Raw genomic sequence first — 17,272 nt, 5'->3', positions numbered from 1 at the left:
AAGAATGGTTTGGGGGAACAGAGGAAGTTTCCAAGGATTTCAGACACAGCAATGAGGCAGCTGTAATTAATTTTCCCCAAGTTTTCATATCCGGTCATATCAGATTGCAAAGACTCCTGTAATTTTGTTTGACTATTTTAAAAAATATATTGTTAAATCTGAATATGATTTTTTAAATATTAGGCAAATGAAATGGCTTGAGGTACTCAAAATATATCCAACAGTATTGTTTTTGTTTGGAATTTTTCTAAAGCCGTCTTCTCCTTGGTTCAACAACTCTCTCCAGAACTGTTTGTTGATATACAAATTTTTAACTCGGCAAGCATTTTGTGTGCACCTCCACAGATGCTGGAGTCATGAAACAATTAGTGACACTACTCTCAAACAGTTTACAATTTTTAGTAGGAAGGAGTAGCATTAATCCAGTAATTAGAGCCAGGACAGGGGTTTCCATCATCTCTCAGGAAGGGGTAAGCTTTCTACAAGAAAGGAAAGAGACTGGGTGCTAGGTACACTGGAACCCAGCAAATCGAATACTCTAAATGTTTTCTTTGATCATTTAAATGTATTGATTTTATATTGCAAATGCAATTTTACAGATGGTGAAATCCATTCTGAACTCATCAGAGCTAAGAACTCTTTATTTATGTCCCTAAATACCTCCTGCCACTATTTTTTAAAATAATATTCCCCAAGCCAAAAAAAAGCCTGAAGTTTCCTTATCTCATGAGTAACCATAAATCATCTCAGTTGGGGTGGTGAGGAAGCCATAGAATGGGGTTCTATTCTTAGAGAAGAGACATTCATTTAAAATCCACCGAAAAGTAGCTTGTGAATTAGATCGAATTGGGTGGCATGGGGTTTTTTTTGTTTTTGTTTTTGTTTTTGTTTTCACACACACACACACACACACACACACACACACACACACACACACTGTATTTTATTTTTACAAGAGATAAATAAACTGACACCAAGCATTGTAAATGGGTGACCACAACAAAAGCAACAATGATTGCAATTACCAAACACAAAACACACTCATACCAGGTCATGATATTAACATTCGGTCCAGTATGTGGCATGGGTTTTTGTTGAGGACTTCATCCTGCAAAGATGCTTTCCAAGAGCCCTGGTGGCTGGGAAGCAGGCTCTGAAGGGACAAAAACATTCCTCCTGCGAGTTTCAAGCTGGAGGCTAAAAGCACCAACCATTCATTTTTCCGTCTTGAGACACATTCCTCACCTGGTTCAAAGGCCCGAGAAACAGCAAGCCCGCACACTTTCTAAAGGTCGTCCCTTGCAGGGACTTGCGAGGGACCAAGGCTCAGGCTGCAAGATACCTTTAAAGACCTAGTTTTAGGAATAGAACCCTTTTTACTGGACTATAGTTTCCATATCCTAACCCTCTGCCGCACCTCCCCACTCCCCCCGCCACGCACACGCGCGCACGCAGACACCCACCCACCCACACACACACACACACACACACACACACACACACACACGCTGTAAAGTTTAGGCAAAAGGGAAAGTTTTAACTATAATCCCAATGTCCAGGGCACCCTACTAGTGGAGGTAAAATATTTTCAGAAATTAAGTCATTACCCATTCTTTAAAAAGAAAATGTAATATTTATATTCCTTAATCTAACCAGAGGAATGGGATCAACTTTGAAAGAATATTATTGTTTAGCTGTGGTTTAAAGCATGCACTGGAATTGGGAAAGGGGGCAAAAACAGCAGTAAAGGGAGGAGTTGAGTGGGGTAGGTAGGAGTTGCCAAGACTGGGCTATAAATACCCTCACTCAGCCAGCCCCTCAAAACACTTTAGGGATCTCCCTCCCCTCCCTCTACCATGACATACTTTATACAGTGGCCCCATTTTGTTTTGTTTTGTAACCTCAGGAACATTTAAGACATTGGGGATTCTGGTAAAAGAAAAAGGTAAATACGGCCTGGTAGAAGATCTGGGGCAAAGAGTTAAAAGCCCTGCTTTGGTTTTGAGTGGGATGTTGCCAACCCTTTGGGTTTGCTTTCCAATAATTAGCAACCCTGCATTACCCAGATCTGGGCTTGTGCTCAGGTGGGAAAACCTCTTTCAACCCATTTGAAAGTCTTTGACTCCATTTCAGTCATTGCTCCCCATCTCTCCTCACTCAAGTTTAAGTTCTCATCCGGTCCAGCTTCCTGTGTCCATGGGAAAAGGGCAGTCTTGGTGAAGAGGCAGAGGGGTCGTTCAAGATGCCTCATGTCCTCGGGGCTCTGGGTGCCTTTCCAGGACAACATTTCAATTCCAGTCCTGTGTGAGCCGCCTGAGGACTGTTAGAAAGTATAATTCTCTACTCTAGGAAAATAGTATGAATATTTTCACCAACCACCAATGGCATTAAAAATATAGACAACAGCCTCCGCTACTAGAAGCTCCAAGCAGTCACTTTTTATGTTTTTCTCAGAGGTGAACTTCTAGCTCTCAGTCATCCAGCAAGAGGCATTAATTCATTTGAACTCTCAAAACTATGAGACCCTAGTGTCCAGAAAGTCTTCACAAAGATCCTTAACCTTTATACTTAATCCTACTACACTATATTAAGAACTAGTTATTCATTCAGTCTTGGGGTGGGGGGCTAAGGGGGTTGGGTGACGAATACTTGAGTAATACCATGAAAATTTGAAAATTTAGACACCTTCTCCTTCTCCATCAATTAGCACAAACACCTCAATGTTAGAAAAGGTGACCATTTCTTAACTAATGCTTTTCCTCCTTTGTGGGTTAGGTACTTCTTTTAACCTGAGTATTCAAAAGAGGCATGGAAAATAAAGAGTACTTTTCTTTTTCCCTTTAACAAAAACAAAGCAGTGAGTCTACTGTAAGAGGTATATTGTCTGCTGTGATCCTTTCGTGTAGAAATGTGGGGTCTGCGTGTGTTCTTCCATGGAAGACTGAGCTGTTGGGCATTTACCCAACTTTCTATTACTAAGCTTGAAATTTTATGAGCAGCTCATCTCTGGAAAGATAAACAAAAAACGAGCATTGGTGGTGGCTTCTGAGAAGAGAAGCTGGGGAACTGGAGTGGGAGGAAGGCTTCATTTTCACTCTATACCTTTAAAAAAAAGTTTAAACCACTTGAAACTTACAGCACATGCATGCATTGCCTATACCAAAATATTAACGAAAAGAATAGTGTGAATAGATACAGCAAACTATCATAAAACTTGGTGGTCTTTAAAAAAATGCTTTTTAATGTTTCTGGAAGAAACTACTATAAGCTTAAAAACAAGTATGACTGCACACCATCAAAACAAATAGAGAGAGAGAGAGAGAGAGAAAGCTTAAAAAAGAGAAGTGGCAATATCTCAAAGAAGATTATACTTCCCGCCAGAAGCAAGCACAGGAACCAGAGGTCAGAGGCTTAGAGGTTTTCACTACTAAAAATAAAAACCACCTACCCAAAGGGGGAGAAAAAGTCCTTGAATAATAGAGCTTCTAAGACCAAAAGAAAAGATTTTACAATTTCTTTTGCAGCCCTCATCTTCACCCCATGTTTCCTAACACTGACCAACCCGTGACAAGTACTCACAAAACTCCTGCACGTTTAACACCTGGACCCCTCTCCTGGCTGCTTCACTTAGACCAAAGATATCTTTTTCTTGCTTCTTGTAAATATTATGTTTGCTAGCAGAATGGCCGAAAATGCACCATTCTCCCAAAGGAGAGTTTCAACAGCCTTATAAACTATTTAAGTATGCTTGTGCTATGGTGAGGCAGGAAGCCGTGGTTAGATAGCTGCAAAACTTTAAGACAGATGGGCACTTTAGCCCTGTAAGTATAGGAAAAATGCAGATTTTCACGGACTGCACCTTCTGAATCTCAATTTTTCCCCCCAAGTAAGCTGTGCCATAACAAACTTGGTAACTACTTGGATGAATCCTCCTCGCTCCCATTTTTGTCCTCGTTTCCATGTCTTCATCCCCATCCTCTTAACAAAATACGTGTTATTTGGAATACCACAGGTGCTCAATGGTGTTTATTGAGGCAAAGTGGGGGAGGGGAATCATAGTTTAGGGCCTGTCTGGCCAAAGGCAGATCAGTTATTTTGGGGTTGGGAGGTGGGTGGCCTCCATTATTGTAATAATGGAGCTGGAAAGTTCTTCTGATTATTCCCACAATCCCTAAAATTCAAGGCTAAGTATGATTATGTTTCATATCCCATAGAGCCCTTTTAATAATCTTTAAAAGAACAGGGAGATCATCATTGGAGAATATTGAATAGTAGTTAAATACATAGTAATTACTGAATATTTCAGAGACCTTCAACTGCTCTATTTTTAGCAAATGTCTTTTTTTTTTTTAATTTTGCCTGTCTCATTTAGATCATAACCTTCCTAAAAGAATCACGACTTTCTGTGTAAAATATAACTTGTTTGCCACACTAGATATATATGAAGAAAAACAACACCAAAAGAATGCCTCTTTGATCATTTCAACAAACATAACACAACTATCAATTTCTCAAGATTAACTGATACCGTTCAGTACCATGACCTAAATATGTCAGGGAGGATCAGAGAACTCACATCAAAGTATTTTTTGGTCAACAGAAAAAAAGGGGGGGAGGGAAGTTTATCAACATCTTTTTTCTTTACTACAACTTGGGTTATACTGGCATCTTCTTCAGCCCGACCAATTAGCAACCAGTGTATATGGGTTTGGCTCCAACAGGGCCAGGGGTGATGGTGGACAGTGTGACACAGACTGGAAAACAGCAACAACAAACACAGGGAATGGCAAAGGAAGACAATGAAGGCAACACAGCTTAATAAAATATTCAAGGTAGGGTAACAAAACCACAAAAATCTCCTCCCTGCTTGAAGATAAATACAGTTAAAATGATAGTCTGACCCACATATTTAATTCCACTGCTATCATTCATGAAAATGCAGAAAGGGGGTTGAAAAAGAAAAGCAGCCTTTTCAACATAAACACATCATTTGTAAAAGCTCTGTTATTCAAAGATCACTGACTCATTGAAGAAGCACAAATAACATTTATCCAACCAAATCTGTTTTAACAAATAGATGATAGTAGAGCCTGCAGCAAGATTATTAAAATGGAAAACTTTCCTCTTCCCGTAGATGACAGTACCTTATATTTATCTGATCTATCTTCCGCCTAGTCCCATAAATTAAGAATGGGACGGCTTCCCTGGTGGCGCAGTGGTTGAGAGTCCGCCTGCCGAGGCAGGGGACACGGGTTCGTGCCCCGGTCCGGGAAGATCCCACATGCCGCGGAGCGGCTGGGCCCGTGAGCCACGGCCGCTGAGCCTGCGTGTCCGGAGCCTGTGCTCCGCAACGGGAGAGGCCACAACAGTGGTCACAGAGGCCACAACAGAGAGGCCCGCGTACCGCAAAAAAAAAAAAAAAAAAAAAAAAAAGAATGGGAGAAAATACTACCATTTCTATACTGGCAGATAAGAATAGAACCAAAAAGATTATATTTACTAGTCTATCATTTTAAAAAGCTTTACAACAACTCTTTTTGAAACATTTCACAATAGTTTGAAATGAGTATACAATTATACCATACCAACATCAAAATTTAATTCTGTTAAGTTAAAATTCAATGTGATTACAACTTCTGAGCCTGTTTCTATAACATTTTTAAAAGAACTTTTTTTTTTTGTAAAAGAACTTTTAAAGTTTGCCATATAGCTATGGACTCACAAGGTAATGAAATAATAAGTCAATTACATAATTATAAATGTGGTAGAGTATCTATTATTTTAAACACAAGAAAAGTATTAGGGGACTTCCCTGGTGGCGCAGTGGTTAAGAATCCACCTGCCAATGCAGGGGAAACAGGTTCGATCCCTAGTCCGGGAAGATCCCACACGCCGCAGAGCGGCTAAGCCCGTGCACCACAACTACTGAGCCTGAGCTCTAGAGCCCACAAGCCACAACTACTGAAGTCCGCGTGCCTAGAGCCCGTGCTCCACAACAAGAGAAGCCACTGCAATGAGAAGCCCACGCACCGCAACGAAGAGTAGCCCCCGCTCGCCACAACTAGAGAAAGCCCATGCACAGCAAGGAAGACCCAACGCAGCCAAAAAAAAAAAAAGTATTAGTATGAAAAAAAGTTACAGAATCTTTAGTGTGAAACTGACTTCAAACTAATCCACAAGAAGCTATTTTCCTTGAATACAATTTCCAGTAACTCCCTAACATGAGGAAATAATTGAGGAAATGGATTTCTTTAAAACAAAGCAAAACAAAACCTTAAAATTGTGAAATGTTCCATTATACTAAAACAACCAACCCACCAAAATAAAAGGAACCATTCATATACTATACAGCTAAGAAATATATATGATTATAGCAGGAGGATTGGAAAAGCATTAGGTCAATGAAGTTTTGATTGAAAAAGTCAATAAACTATTCTAATGATTTATGAAATACACATGGAGGTGCCCAAAGGGTAGGAACCTCTGAATACATTGGCAACTGGACAGTCAGGATTACACTGGGTCAGCAAAGCACTGTAGAGCTCAAATGACCAATCAAAAATCCTGAAGCACAAAGTCGGACAACAATGATTTCTGCCAGCAAGAACTTTTTCACACATCTAACAGAGAAAAATAAAACTAAACAAAAAACCGTGCACAAATTCCTATAGTTCCCAATTGCCCTCTCAGATTTCCTCTCCATTCACTCAAGTGGATACCTCACTGAAGGATTCTGATGGAACAAATGAGAAACATTGTCCATAAACAGACCACCAGCGCAAGAAGGGGTGATTTCCGACATAATAAACAGAATAAAGTCATAGACATGGATTGGTTAAAGCCTGACCTATACTGTCAGGTGGGGAGGGATGCTTCCAACAGCTGACCTTAGGGAGGAGGGAGAGGAACCGAATCCAGTCTAGAGAAGGTTCCAAAAATTTAGACTGGTGTAGTCAGGAAGGTTTGTCTTAAGGTCTGTTAAAACCTGAAAATGCCCCCTCCAAACAAGAAAGGTTAAAAATCAGTCCTGAATCAAACCATAAAGAGTGATCCAGGAGTTAGAACAGGACAGAACAGTATATTCTAATGCACTTCATTACAACCCCATCAATAGCTTCTTCAGAAAGAATCCTCATTACAACTGACCCATTAAAGAATATCAGTCATTTTCTCCAAAATATCCCTACGTTTAGAGCTGCAAAGGAAGTTAGAATAATTTAGAACAAAATTCTCCAGTTACTGGTGAGGAAATATGTACAGAGAAATTAAGTGACTTTCTCAAGGTCGCTCAGCTTAGTGAAGGGCACAGGCTGTGCTACAACCCAAGATCTCTGGCTCCCAGAAGCTGTTTTTTCCATTGTATCATTCAAGATAGCATTAAACTACTTTCCGGGAATTCTGATAAACAAAGAAAAAAAAAAAAAAAGGAGGAGGGAGGGAAGTATGCCCTTTTGGATTCCAAGTCTCTTACTCTTAAGACGATCTTGGAGATACTGTGTTTATCTGGGGGGCAATCAGATAAATGACTCCAACATATGAAATTTTTTATGGATTTATGTTTAACACAAAAAGCTAACCAAACAATGGCAGAAATTAAGAGGATTGTTAGATGCTCAAAGTTTTCTGGAACAGCAGAGAAGCTCACTCCCACCTGCTCAGAAGCAGTATTGGGGCACAGAATTACTCAGGGGCATAGAATTACTTCCTTACATTTTCACCTGCGATGTTTCAAAATGCTGCCTTTGGGGCTTATGATTCAGTGATTGCAACAGGGATTGCTGGCTGGTGAGAAATGCTTATTTGAGAGGGATGGGGAGAAGAAAATACTTCCATGGTATTTCTCTTTGTTATTTCCCCTCTTTACTGTACAAACGACAAATCTGAACAAATTTCCGATCTCATCTGGTACTACATTTCACACAATTTTGGTTATGTGAGGGAGCACAACACAAATCTAGCAAGCTTTCAAAATCAGTGCGCCCAGCCTGCCCTGATGAGCTGTCACTAGGGCTGTCACTGGTCAAAAGACAAATCTGTTTTTGAGAAGCAAGCAGCATTACCTCCAAGCTCAGTGAGGAACCCTACCCAAGCCCTTGTAACGAATTTCTAGATTCTCACGATTTGCAAGCAAGCTACATCAGACGTTTTCATTTCTCAGTGAGCTCCCATGGGCCGAGGATGGTCAGTTTTTGTTGATCTTATCTAGCTTGGTGCTTTGCAAACTGCAAGCACTCAATAAAGGGTTGACCCTAACGTAATTTCAAGCCAAATGTGTTTTCCAAATGATCCCCACACGGTGCCAGCCACAGCATTTGTATTTCCTACTCCGTTTTTTTCTCTCCTCCCTCCCAATAGTAAGAGAAGTAAATGTAAAAATCTTGAGCCAACCCAATCAATCCTACAACCACGTGCTGTAGAGCTCCCTCCTGCTTGCAGATTTCAAGACAGGAAGGTGAAGGAACAGGAACGTGGCGTAGTAGTAAACCGTAGTAAAGAGAGGAGGGAAACAAAATGGGGCACGTCACATGGTCACGGCCTGGATTTTTCTCAATTAAATATAAGAGGAAGCGTGTGTTTCCGGCCTCTGTCAGTGGGCTGGTTGGACTTTCTCATTCTTAGGATTCTGGTCTAGATGGACAAGAATAAGGCCGAGTGCATAACATCCTCTGGGAGGGGGTGGAGGGGGCGTGTACTTGCCTCAGTTCTGTGGGCTCCAGAGGGAGGGGGTGGAAGGAGAGGGGTGGGCTACGGAGGCCCGGCCCGCCACCACCCCCGGACTCCGGACCAAGGCCCCCAATCAACCCTCGCCCGAGGCCCCTCCCCACCCCTGCTGCGGCTCGGCCTACGCTCGAGCTGATTGGCTCCGGCGGGGCCAATCAGAGCCCGGCTGCCCCGCCCGCTCAGGGCCAGACTCTACTGCTCTGCAGGGGCAGCGGCTCGCTCGCCACCGCCGTCAGCCACCACCACCTCACACCACGCGCCGGGGAAGGGACCCGGCCGCCCCCGCGCCCCCAGGCGACCGGAGGAGGGCGGGGCTGGAGTCTTCTTAGGGTGGCCTCAGCCTCGCTGCAGATCTCCCGACCCCAGGCCAAAGGGGCTTGCAGGAGGCAGGGGGAGCCAAGCCCCAAATAAATAGGGAGGAATGCAGGAAGCAGAGGTGACCGAGGAAACGGGAAAGTGCCAGAGCCCAGAGGGTGTGCGCCAGACAAAAAGGCCACACAGCGAGGGGACAGGAGGGAGGGAGAGGGAAGGAGAGATGGGAGGTAGCCGTGGAGGTAGGCATCCTGGAAATCACAACTAGGAAATGCAGTGAAAGGAAGAAAAATGGCCCATTTTGTTTTTCAAGGGCACGTAACAAAATGACCAAAAAAAAAAAAAAGGAACCTTAAAGCAATGGCTGGAGTCTGTGTCTTTGCCAAAGCCTGCTCTATCTGCCCCGCTGCAGTTACAAAACTAACACACAAATTGCGGTGAATGCTGGTTGAAGGTAGATGGGCTGCTATGCCCTTTCTGCCCTCCCTTTTGGGCTCTCAATGTACTCTCTGCGGAGAGTAGGCCACAAGTACTGCGAAATTATGAAATGGAGCCAAAAAGAAAAAAAACCACAATGGCAGGAACATGAAATAAGAGGTGGGAAACAAGGAGCATAGGAGAGGGGGATAAAACAATCCAGCAGGTCAGAACCCAGAGGAGACACGGATGGCCAAGAGAGAGAAAAGAAACAGAAAAGGTGGTCAGACAGAAGGTGAATCAAGGGCAACCAGCAGTCCTGGGCACCTGCACTAAATACCTCAGAAATGTTCCAGTGAAAAATATTCAACAAGAAGAGCTGTTTAAAATGAGAGGTTAGGAGAAAGAGCACACATCTCTGAGCCCCTCATTCCTTTCCTATTTCAGGTTTTACTTGAGAAACAGGAAAGATAGGCAAAGATAGCAATTGCTGAGGAAGTTAGGAAAACAAGGTTTTCACAAACTAACACACTCATTCCCAGGCAAAGTGGTTTGCCACAGACAGGTTTGATTTCTTTTTGTTTCAGATGATAGTTGCCTATCTCATCACATCTTTAAACTCAACAGGGCAAAGGCAGACAAGCAAAATTCAGGATGTAAATGTGCCAAGTAGCATTTGGTACCTCACTTAAAACACACACACACACACACTCATCTCTCTCCATTTACATCTTACAAATACATATTTTAGAATTTTTATTGCATGGTGCTATCAAAGCATGGTCTATTGCTACTCCAGGATTATTAAGGATATGCTTATATGGTTGTTCCAGAATATTATATTTTCCCTCAGAAAGCTAAGAATAGAAGATTGTTTTGTTTTGGTTGGTTCGTTTTTAGTGTATCCTCCATATGAGGAGGATTTTCTTTTAAAGCCCTTTTGAAAAACAAAAACTTTATTTGGTCATCAATTTCCTTCAGAACAAAATATTATTTATTCTACTCTCTTAAAAAAAAAAACCTGTTCAAATTAAGAAAACAGGTGAGGAAAACTTATTGTTTGTTAGCCTCATCTTTCATCTCCTTTAAAAGCAAAATCTTAGTTCTGCTGGGTTTTTTTCCCTTCAAATTCTCATTCCTTTATAAATGAAACACTTTGCAACACAAACAGTTAAAGTGGTAGAGATTCACATTTCCAAAAACATCATTTGAAATAACCAAAATTTTTACTGTTGAGGTAAACAATTAAATCTCTCTTCTAGAGAACGAATCATGAAAATAAATCTTGAATACTAATCAAATAAATACTTTGTGTAATATATCATATCACCTAAAATCTTAGTTTGAATGTCTGTATACCTGTACCTTGTTCTACAAAACAGAAAATGATATGAGTCAAATATTAGAAACTGTTAGAATCAAGGAGACTGTGACCACATAATAAAAAAATACCTATCACTAGGAACCCAATACACACATGAATTTCTTATGAATGGACACACATTAAGAAGAAAAAATGCTTTTAAAAGCTCATTCGGTGAAGCATATATAAAAAGACTATCACAAGATAATCAGTTTGTCAGAATAAAGTGTTTGCAAATGCTGGAAATTTCTACATTGCCAACTCATCTCATTATTTGCAAACTATACTCCTCTCCTCCTCCCACAATCATGACCACCAGAAAACAGTCTCAACAGAACCAAGGGCAGGCTAATTTCCTATTACAAATGTTTCTCGTTTTCAATACAGCCTTAGCCACAGACCACCTGAAGCCAACTTTCAACATTTACTGAGGCATCTACTCTTGAACTTAAAAGGCAAACAATAAATATCCTACAAACGAAGAGTACAAGGGTTAGCCCTTACATTCAGTGCAGATGAAAACCAGACTCTTCCATTTCCCTGACTTAATATTCCTTCTTTTCAATGTAAAAATGTTAAGTAATTTTACAGAAGATGTACAGTAGCCCCAATATGACCTGTGTGGTGTCTCTGTGCGGGCCTTTGCAAGGAAAGACAATTGTAAGGCACACAAGCTGAGATGAATTTTCGTAACTCTTAACTCAGTAATGGGTCCCAGACGCACGCAGACTTCACTGTATAAAAGCAGCCGTGCCTGTGAGGTTGTGGGTCGGTGTGAGTAATATTTCATAAATCTTCATGCAGGAAGGAACAAAAAAAAATGTCGCCAATAATTATGTTCTAAAGAGAGTCACAGACGGGTATTTCTTTAAATATGTAAGCCTAAGCAAGCTCTTACTTCTGAATCTTTTTAGGGCAACAGGAATACAAATTGATGCTTCCCACTGCTATTTATGTTGCCTTGTTATTGTGAAATCACACAACCAAAGTACACAGAGCAACTTGATAAAATCACCCTTAAGAGCTCTGAGAAATTACCTTTACATGAAGGGCTTAGACCCTGTATTAATAAATATTTTTATAGAACTGTCCCTTCCAGAGACTGACCTAATTGTATAGTCAAAAGAAAAGTTCGATAAAGAGATCAAGGTTCTTATCCATGAACTTCACAAACCTCAGAACTGGTATGGTAGGATATATGTCTTGGAAATACCAAAGTACTTCACTTGGGAACCTCAAAGGAAGAAGCCCTCCTGTGGCTGCTTCTACAGATTTATCGGGCCATCAGCCAGGTGTCATCTCCTGTGCCCTGACCCCTCCCTCCTAGGAGTGCACTCCCTAGAGAAACCGTGGGGAGGAGAGTGAAGAAGGCGCGGGGGCAGGGGAACAGAATTCGAGCGCAAGGTTAAAAGCAATTTTGTCTTCTGACTTTTGTCACCATGAAACGCACCTGCTGTGATGTCCAGTTGAGCTACTGGAGGTCCTCTGGCGGCTTCTGGAAACTGATGCTGGCATAGGCGCTTAAATCCTCGCTGGAGCGGCTGGTGGAGCCGCTCTCGCTGCGTCCCAGAGGCTGATGAGGGGGCGGGGGAGGAGAAGGCTGCGGCTGAGCGGGGCGCTCTTGAGGGCTCTGGTTGAAGTCCTTGACCAAATCCAGGTCTATGTAGTTAAGCCCATTCTCCAAACCCCCGGCGGCCCCGCACACTTGGGCCAGCTCCTTGGGGGCTCCCCCGAGCTCCCCAGGCCGCAGCCACACGTTCTCAAAGGAAGCAGAGCTGTGGCGTTTCACGTCCTCCGTGCTGCTGCTGCCACCACCGCCGCCCCCGGCTGCAGCCCCCCCTCCGAAGGGCACCGTGTTGCCTGCCCGGGTGGCACTGGGCGTCGAGGAGAAGGTCTCGGAGCTGTGCCGCCTCCTGCACCCTTGCGGGTCGGCACGGATCACTTTGGCACTCTGGTTGCGGTTGGGACTGAGGTTCACCCGCGTGAAGGCACTCGAGCCCCCGGGTCCCTGCGGGCCTCCCAGCAGGGAAGAGCGGGCCGCCAGCTCCTCTGCTCCTTGAGGCGCGGCGGGGGAAGCAGAGGCCTTCGAGGATGAGGAGGGCGTGGCCGCGGCGGCCCCAGGCAGGCTGGCCTCCTCCACGAGGCCGCCGCCGCCGGTCCGCATGTCCGCATAGCTGATGGGGGCGACTGGCGAGGTGTCCACGTAGCTCTGCCGGGGACAGCCCATCTGCATGGTCATGTAGTCACCCCGGCTGCTGGGCACTGCCCGGGTGGGCCTGCACACGCTAGCAGCTCCAGGGTGTGCCGGGCCCATGCTGCCCGGCTGGACCCCAGCGCTCTCCCGCCAGGCGGCCCTCCGGCCCGGTCCCAGGTCCATGTTCATGTACTCTTCCGCGCCCGTCTCCTCCTCTCTGGGAGCCGGCTGGAGCTGGGATGGACACCGGACAGAAGGCGAGCTGTGGGAAGCCCCCGGGCCTGATAAGTAGCCCGGCTGATCGCTCCCAAATTCAATATTCACATATTCCCCTGGGCTCTTGGGCTCCGGAGGGGGCAGCAGGGGCGGCGGCGGCTGCGGCTGGGGCTGCGGCTGCGGCTGCTCTCGGGCCCGGGGTAAGGTGCTGGCCTTGGGATCCCCCAGGGACAGCCTCGTGGGCCGGGCCAGGCGGCTGTTGGTCTGGGCAGCTGTGTCCACCTTTCGAGGCAGATGGGGCTGCAGGACCTGGTGGTGGAGATGCGGGAGGCCGGGCTCGGGCCTAGCCGCGCAGTATCCCCCGCCCAGGCTGTCGCTGCTGGTGGACGAGGAGGAATCTTCCGCCGCCCCAGCATAGAGAAGTCGACCCGAGCTGGAGGAAAGGCGGAGGTGCTGGTGCCGGGCGCCCTCCTCCAGCTCCCCGGGGCGCTGGGTGTGCTTAAAGGACCTTGGCAATGAGTAGTAGGAGAGGACTGTCTTGTGCTGGGGGTCCTCAGGGCCATAGTAGCAGTCGGAAAGGCTGCTGGTGTTGGAGTCCCCCACTGGCGACATGTTCATGTAGTCACCCGTACAAGACAACAGCTTGCCGCTACTGCTCTCCACAGGGAGTTTGGGGTGTGGCAGGGCGTGAGAGTGGTGGCCCCCTACCCCATTCGTCCAGAGCTTGCCATAGCTGCTCCCAGAAGGGGCGGCACCGCTGCTGCCGCCGCTGCTGGGCCCGCCTCCAATGTCAGGAGAGCAGCTGCCGCTTGGGGACATCATCATGTAGCCATTGGGGTCCACTCTCTGGGGATGGCGTCTGATGGGGTTGATGATCTGCTGAGGGGCAGACACGCTCTTGGGGCTCATGGGCATGTAGTCCCCACTGCCCTTTCGGCTCCCGGGCACTGGGGCCACCCCTGGGGACATGGGCATGTAGCCATCATCGGTGTGGAGGTTGGAGGTGTCTGGGCGGTGGTGGCCCACACGCCGCTCCAAGGGGTGCATTTCCAGACCCTCCTCTGGGTAGGAGTGGGTGGGCACGAAGGCGGAGTGCCGGTAGCTGGGCACTCGGCCTCCACTGCCACCTCCTGGTGGGTAGGCAGGCATCATCTCGGTATATTCCTCAATGGAGGCCACAGAGGACTGGGATGGGGTCTTCTGGTGGGAAATGGTAGGTGACGTGCCAGCAGAGTGAGTCCGCTTCCGGAACCGATTGTCCAGATCTGCAGCACTGGCTGCTTCATCCCCTGTCAGGGCTGGGCTCGTGCCCAAGCCGGCTGCCGGGATGTAGCGGGGACCGTTGCCACTCCGAGGCAAAATGTAGTGACCATTGGGGGCCGTGAGGGTGGAGGCCCCCTTGCCTCCCATGCAGATGTAGTTGCTCAGCTCCTCCTCACCGCGGGCCGGCGGGGTGTGGCCCAGGGAATCCGGGGTGACACTGCGGAAGGAACTTCGGAAGTCGCAGGGACTGGAGCCATACTCATCAGAGGAGATGAAACCGCCATCACTGGGGGAACCGGACACGGAAGCACTAGACCGCCGTGGGAAGAGACAGTCCGAGGTGGAGCCGTGGCCACTGGTGCTACTGGACGATAGGCTGACCGGGCTGGTGGCGGAAGGCGAGCAGCGAGAAGAAGGCATGGGGATGGAGCGGCTGTGGTTGAGAGGCGGGTGCAGCCGGGAACTGCCGCGATGCCGGTGGGCATGGGTCCTGTTGGTGCTGGGACTCACAGGACTGCCGTCCACAGAGGCAGGGCGAGACATGGTGCCTTCGCCATCACTAGAGGCGCGGACCCGGAAGGAGCCCTGCTTCCCGCCCACCAAGCTGGCCGGGGAGGTGGCAGTGATGCTCTCTGTGCGCGAGCGGCGGGTCAGCCCCACCTGGCTGGGTGGAGGGTTGTTGAGGTGATGCCTGCGCAGGGGGACACTGATGGGGTTGGAGCAGTTGGAGGAGGACTGGCTCTTGCTTCGAGGGCGGAACTCATCGCTCATGGCCCGCATAGCTTCCAGGATCGTCTCGTGCATGTTCTGGGCCACCACAGAGTCATCCACCTGCATCCAGAACTCCCCGGGTCCCGTCACTGCGGAACGGCCCACTTCGATGAAGAAGAAGTTCTCTGAGTGGCCACAGCGCCTGATGTTCATCAGCTGTAGCACCACCGCGGCAGCCTCCGAGTTCAGCTTCACGAAGCTGATGGTCTTGCTGGTCAGGCAGAGGCGGTAGATACCAATCAGGTTCTTTGTCTGACCCAGGCCCTTGGGTTTCAGGATCACCTGCCAGACTTCCTTGAAGGCGGGTCCTGGGGGCACGTCCCCGTAGCTCAAGTCCTCCCCAGCCTCGCCAAGGCCGGAGCTGCCACTGCAGCTGCCCCCGCCGCCTCCCGCCCCGGGAGCCGCGGCCCCGTCGTGGTGGCCCTTGGCACGGTTGTGCAGCTGCAGGAGGGCCTGGTACCAGCTGTCCTGCTCGGCCTCGCTGTCCGCCGCGATGGCAAAGTGCTCGTCCCGGGTATAGAGGGCCACCAGGTGCTTGTTCTTGGAGTCGGCCCGCTTGTTGATGTTGAAGCAGCTCTCGAGGGGGATCGAGCGTTTGGGGGCGCTCGACTTGTGCCGCCACTTCTTCTCGTTCTCGTAGTACTCGAGGCGCGCCGGGCCCCCAGCCTCGCTGGCCGCCCGCAGCACGAAGAATCGCTTGTGCATGCTCTTGGGCTTGCGCAGGTAGCCCACCTTGCGCACGTCGGAGAAGCCGTCGGTCTCGGGAGGGCTCGCCATGCTGCCGCCGCCGCCGCCGCCGCCACCGCGCGGAGGGAGGCGCCGAAAAACAACCGGGCGGGGGGCGGAGGCTCCTCGCCGCGGCCCCGCACATGCAAACAGGGCTGGAGGCGGCAGAAACCCTGACTCCGAAATCCACGCCGCCCTCCGCGCCGGGGAGGGGCAGTAGAGGAGGACGCAGCAGCTGCGCCAAGGCGATAGCCCCGACCGGAGTTTACTGGCGTTTCATGCCCTGCGGGGAGGTTGCGCGTCCGGCGCGAGTGCAGCCCGGATACCCCGAGAGCCAAGTCTCCTCTCAGCCGCCGCGGCCGGGAAGAAGCATCTCTCGCCGCCGGGGCCAGAGTCCGGCTCAGGCAGGCGGCGGTCGGGGGTCCTGGCGTTGCCCCTCCAGACGCGCGCGCCTTCCCTCTTGAGTTCCCCTCTGGAAGTAACGATTCCCGAGGCAAATTAAATATCCTTGGGCAGGGGGAGGCGAGCTGCCAAGTCCCAACGTTGCACGGGGTTCTCCCTCCTCCTCCTCCTTCGCCTCTTCCTCCGCCTCCTCCCACCCCCCCCAACCGTCCCCGCCGCCACCAGCCGCCCAAATACCAGCTCAATCGCAGAGACCGCGGCGCTGCGGCCGTTGCTGCTGCTGCTGCCGCCGCCCGCGGACGCGTCCTCTGCAGCCCCCGTTCGGGCCCATCTCGGCAGGCGGAGAAAGTGGCTTTTCCACGCGAAACGCTACTAGGCAGCCTGGGGAGCTGGGGACGCGCCAGAGGGACAGGCTCATCCCTGCCCCTCGCTCCAGTCGGCAGGGGAGGAGAGGGGGGAGGACTAGGGCGGGAGACGAAACGGGGGGAGGTTGGGGAAGGAGTCGGGGAAGACGTCTCTTCCCCGGGAGGCGCTGCCGCTGCAGTTACTTCTCCCCTCCTCCCTCCTCCTCGGAGAGTTGCCGAGAGCCCCAACCAAAACAAGCGGCGGCGTCTGGCTCTGCGCGCCGGCCCCCTCCGACCGCGCCGCCGTCTCACTCGGAGGAGAAAAACACGTGACGGAGCCTCTGCGCTCCGCAGCCTGGCCGCCGCCGCCGCCGCCGCCGGGAGGCTCCCGCCCGGGTCTCTACATTCCCGGCCGAGCCCGCCCCGCGCCCGCCCCTCTCCGCCCCGCGGCCGTGCCGCAGCAGCGCCCGCGCCCGGCCTCTGCGCAGCGCTCGGGCAGCGCCCCTACGCGGCCGCCCGCCCTGGCGCAGAGCCTTCCTCCTC

At 49.0% G+C, this 17,272-nt stretch overlaps 1 protein-coding gene across 4 annotated transcripts in view; it reads right to left on the bottom strand.

Annotated features, from left to right (window-relative positions):
* IRS1 (insulin receptor substrate 1) overlaps window positions 1–16,551 on the bottom strand; it is a 78,447-nt gene extending 61,896 nt beyond the window's left edge. For 3 of the 4 annotated variants that reach the window (XM_033859645.2, XM_033859644.2, XM_033859643.2), the window contains exon 1: window positions 12,264–16,551. In XM_033859645.2, coding sequence (XP_033715536.1) covers window positions 12,285–16,034 — 3,750 coding nt within the window. In that variant the 5' untranslated portion in view covers window positions 16,035–16,551 and the 3' untranslated portion in view covers window positions 12,264–12,284. The remainder of the gene's footprint in view (window positions 1–12,263) is intronic. The other variant, XM_019923583.3, reaches the window with a different exon arrangement.
* Between the last annotated feature and the right edge of the window lie 721 nt (window positions 16,552–17,272).

This window comes from Tursiops truncatus, chromosome 7 (genome assembly GCF_011762595.2).
Source record: "Tursiops truncatus isolate mTurTru1 chromosome 7, mTurTru1.mat.Y, whole genome shotgun sequence".
Lineage (NCBI taxonomy): Eukaryota > Metazoa > Chordata > Mammalia > Artiodactyla > Delphinidae > Tursiops > Tursiops truncatus.
The sequence above is the reverse complement of the archived record's forward strand: the minus strand, read 5'-3'. Positions and strand labels throughout refer to the sequence as shown.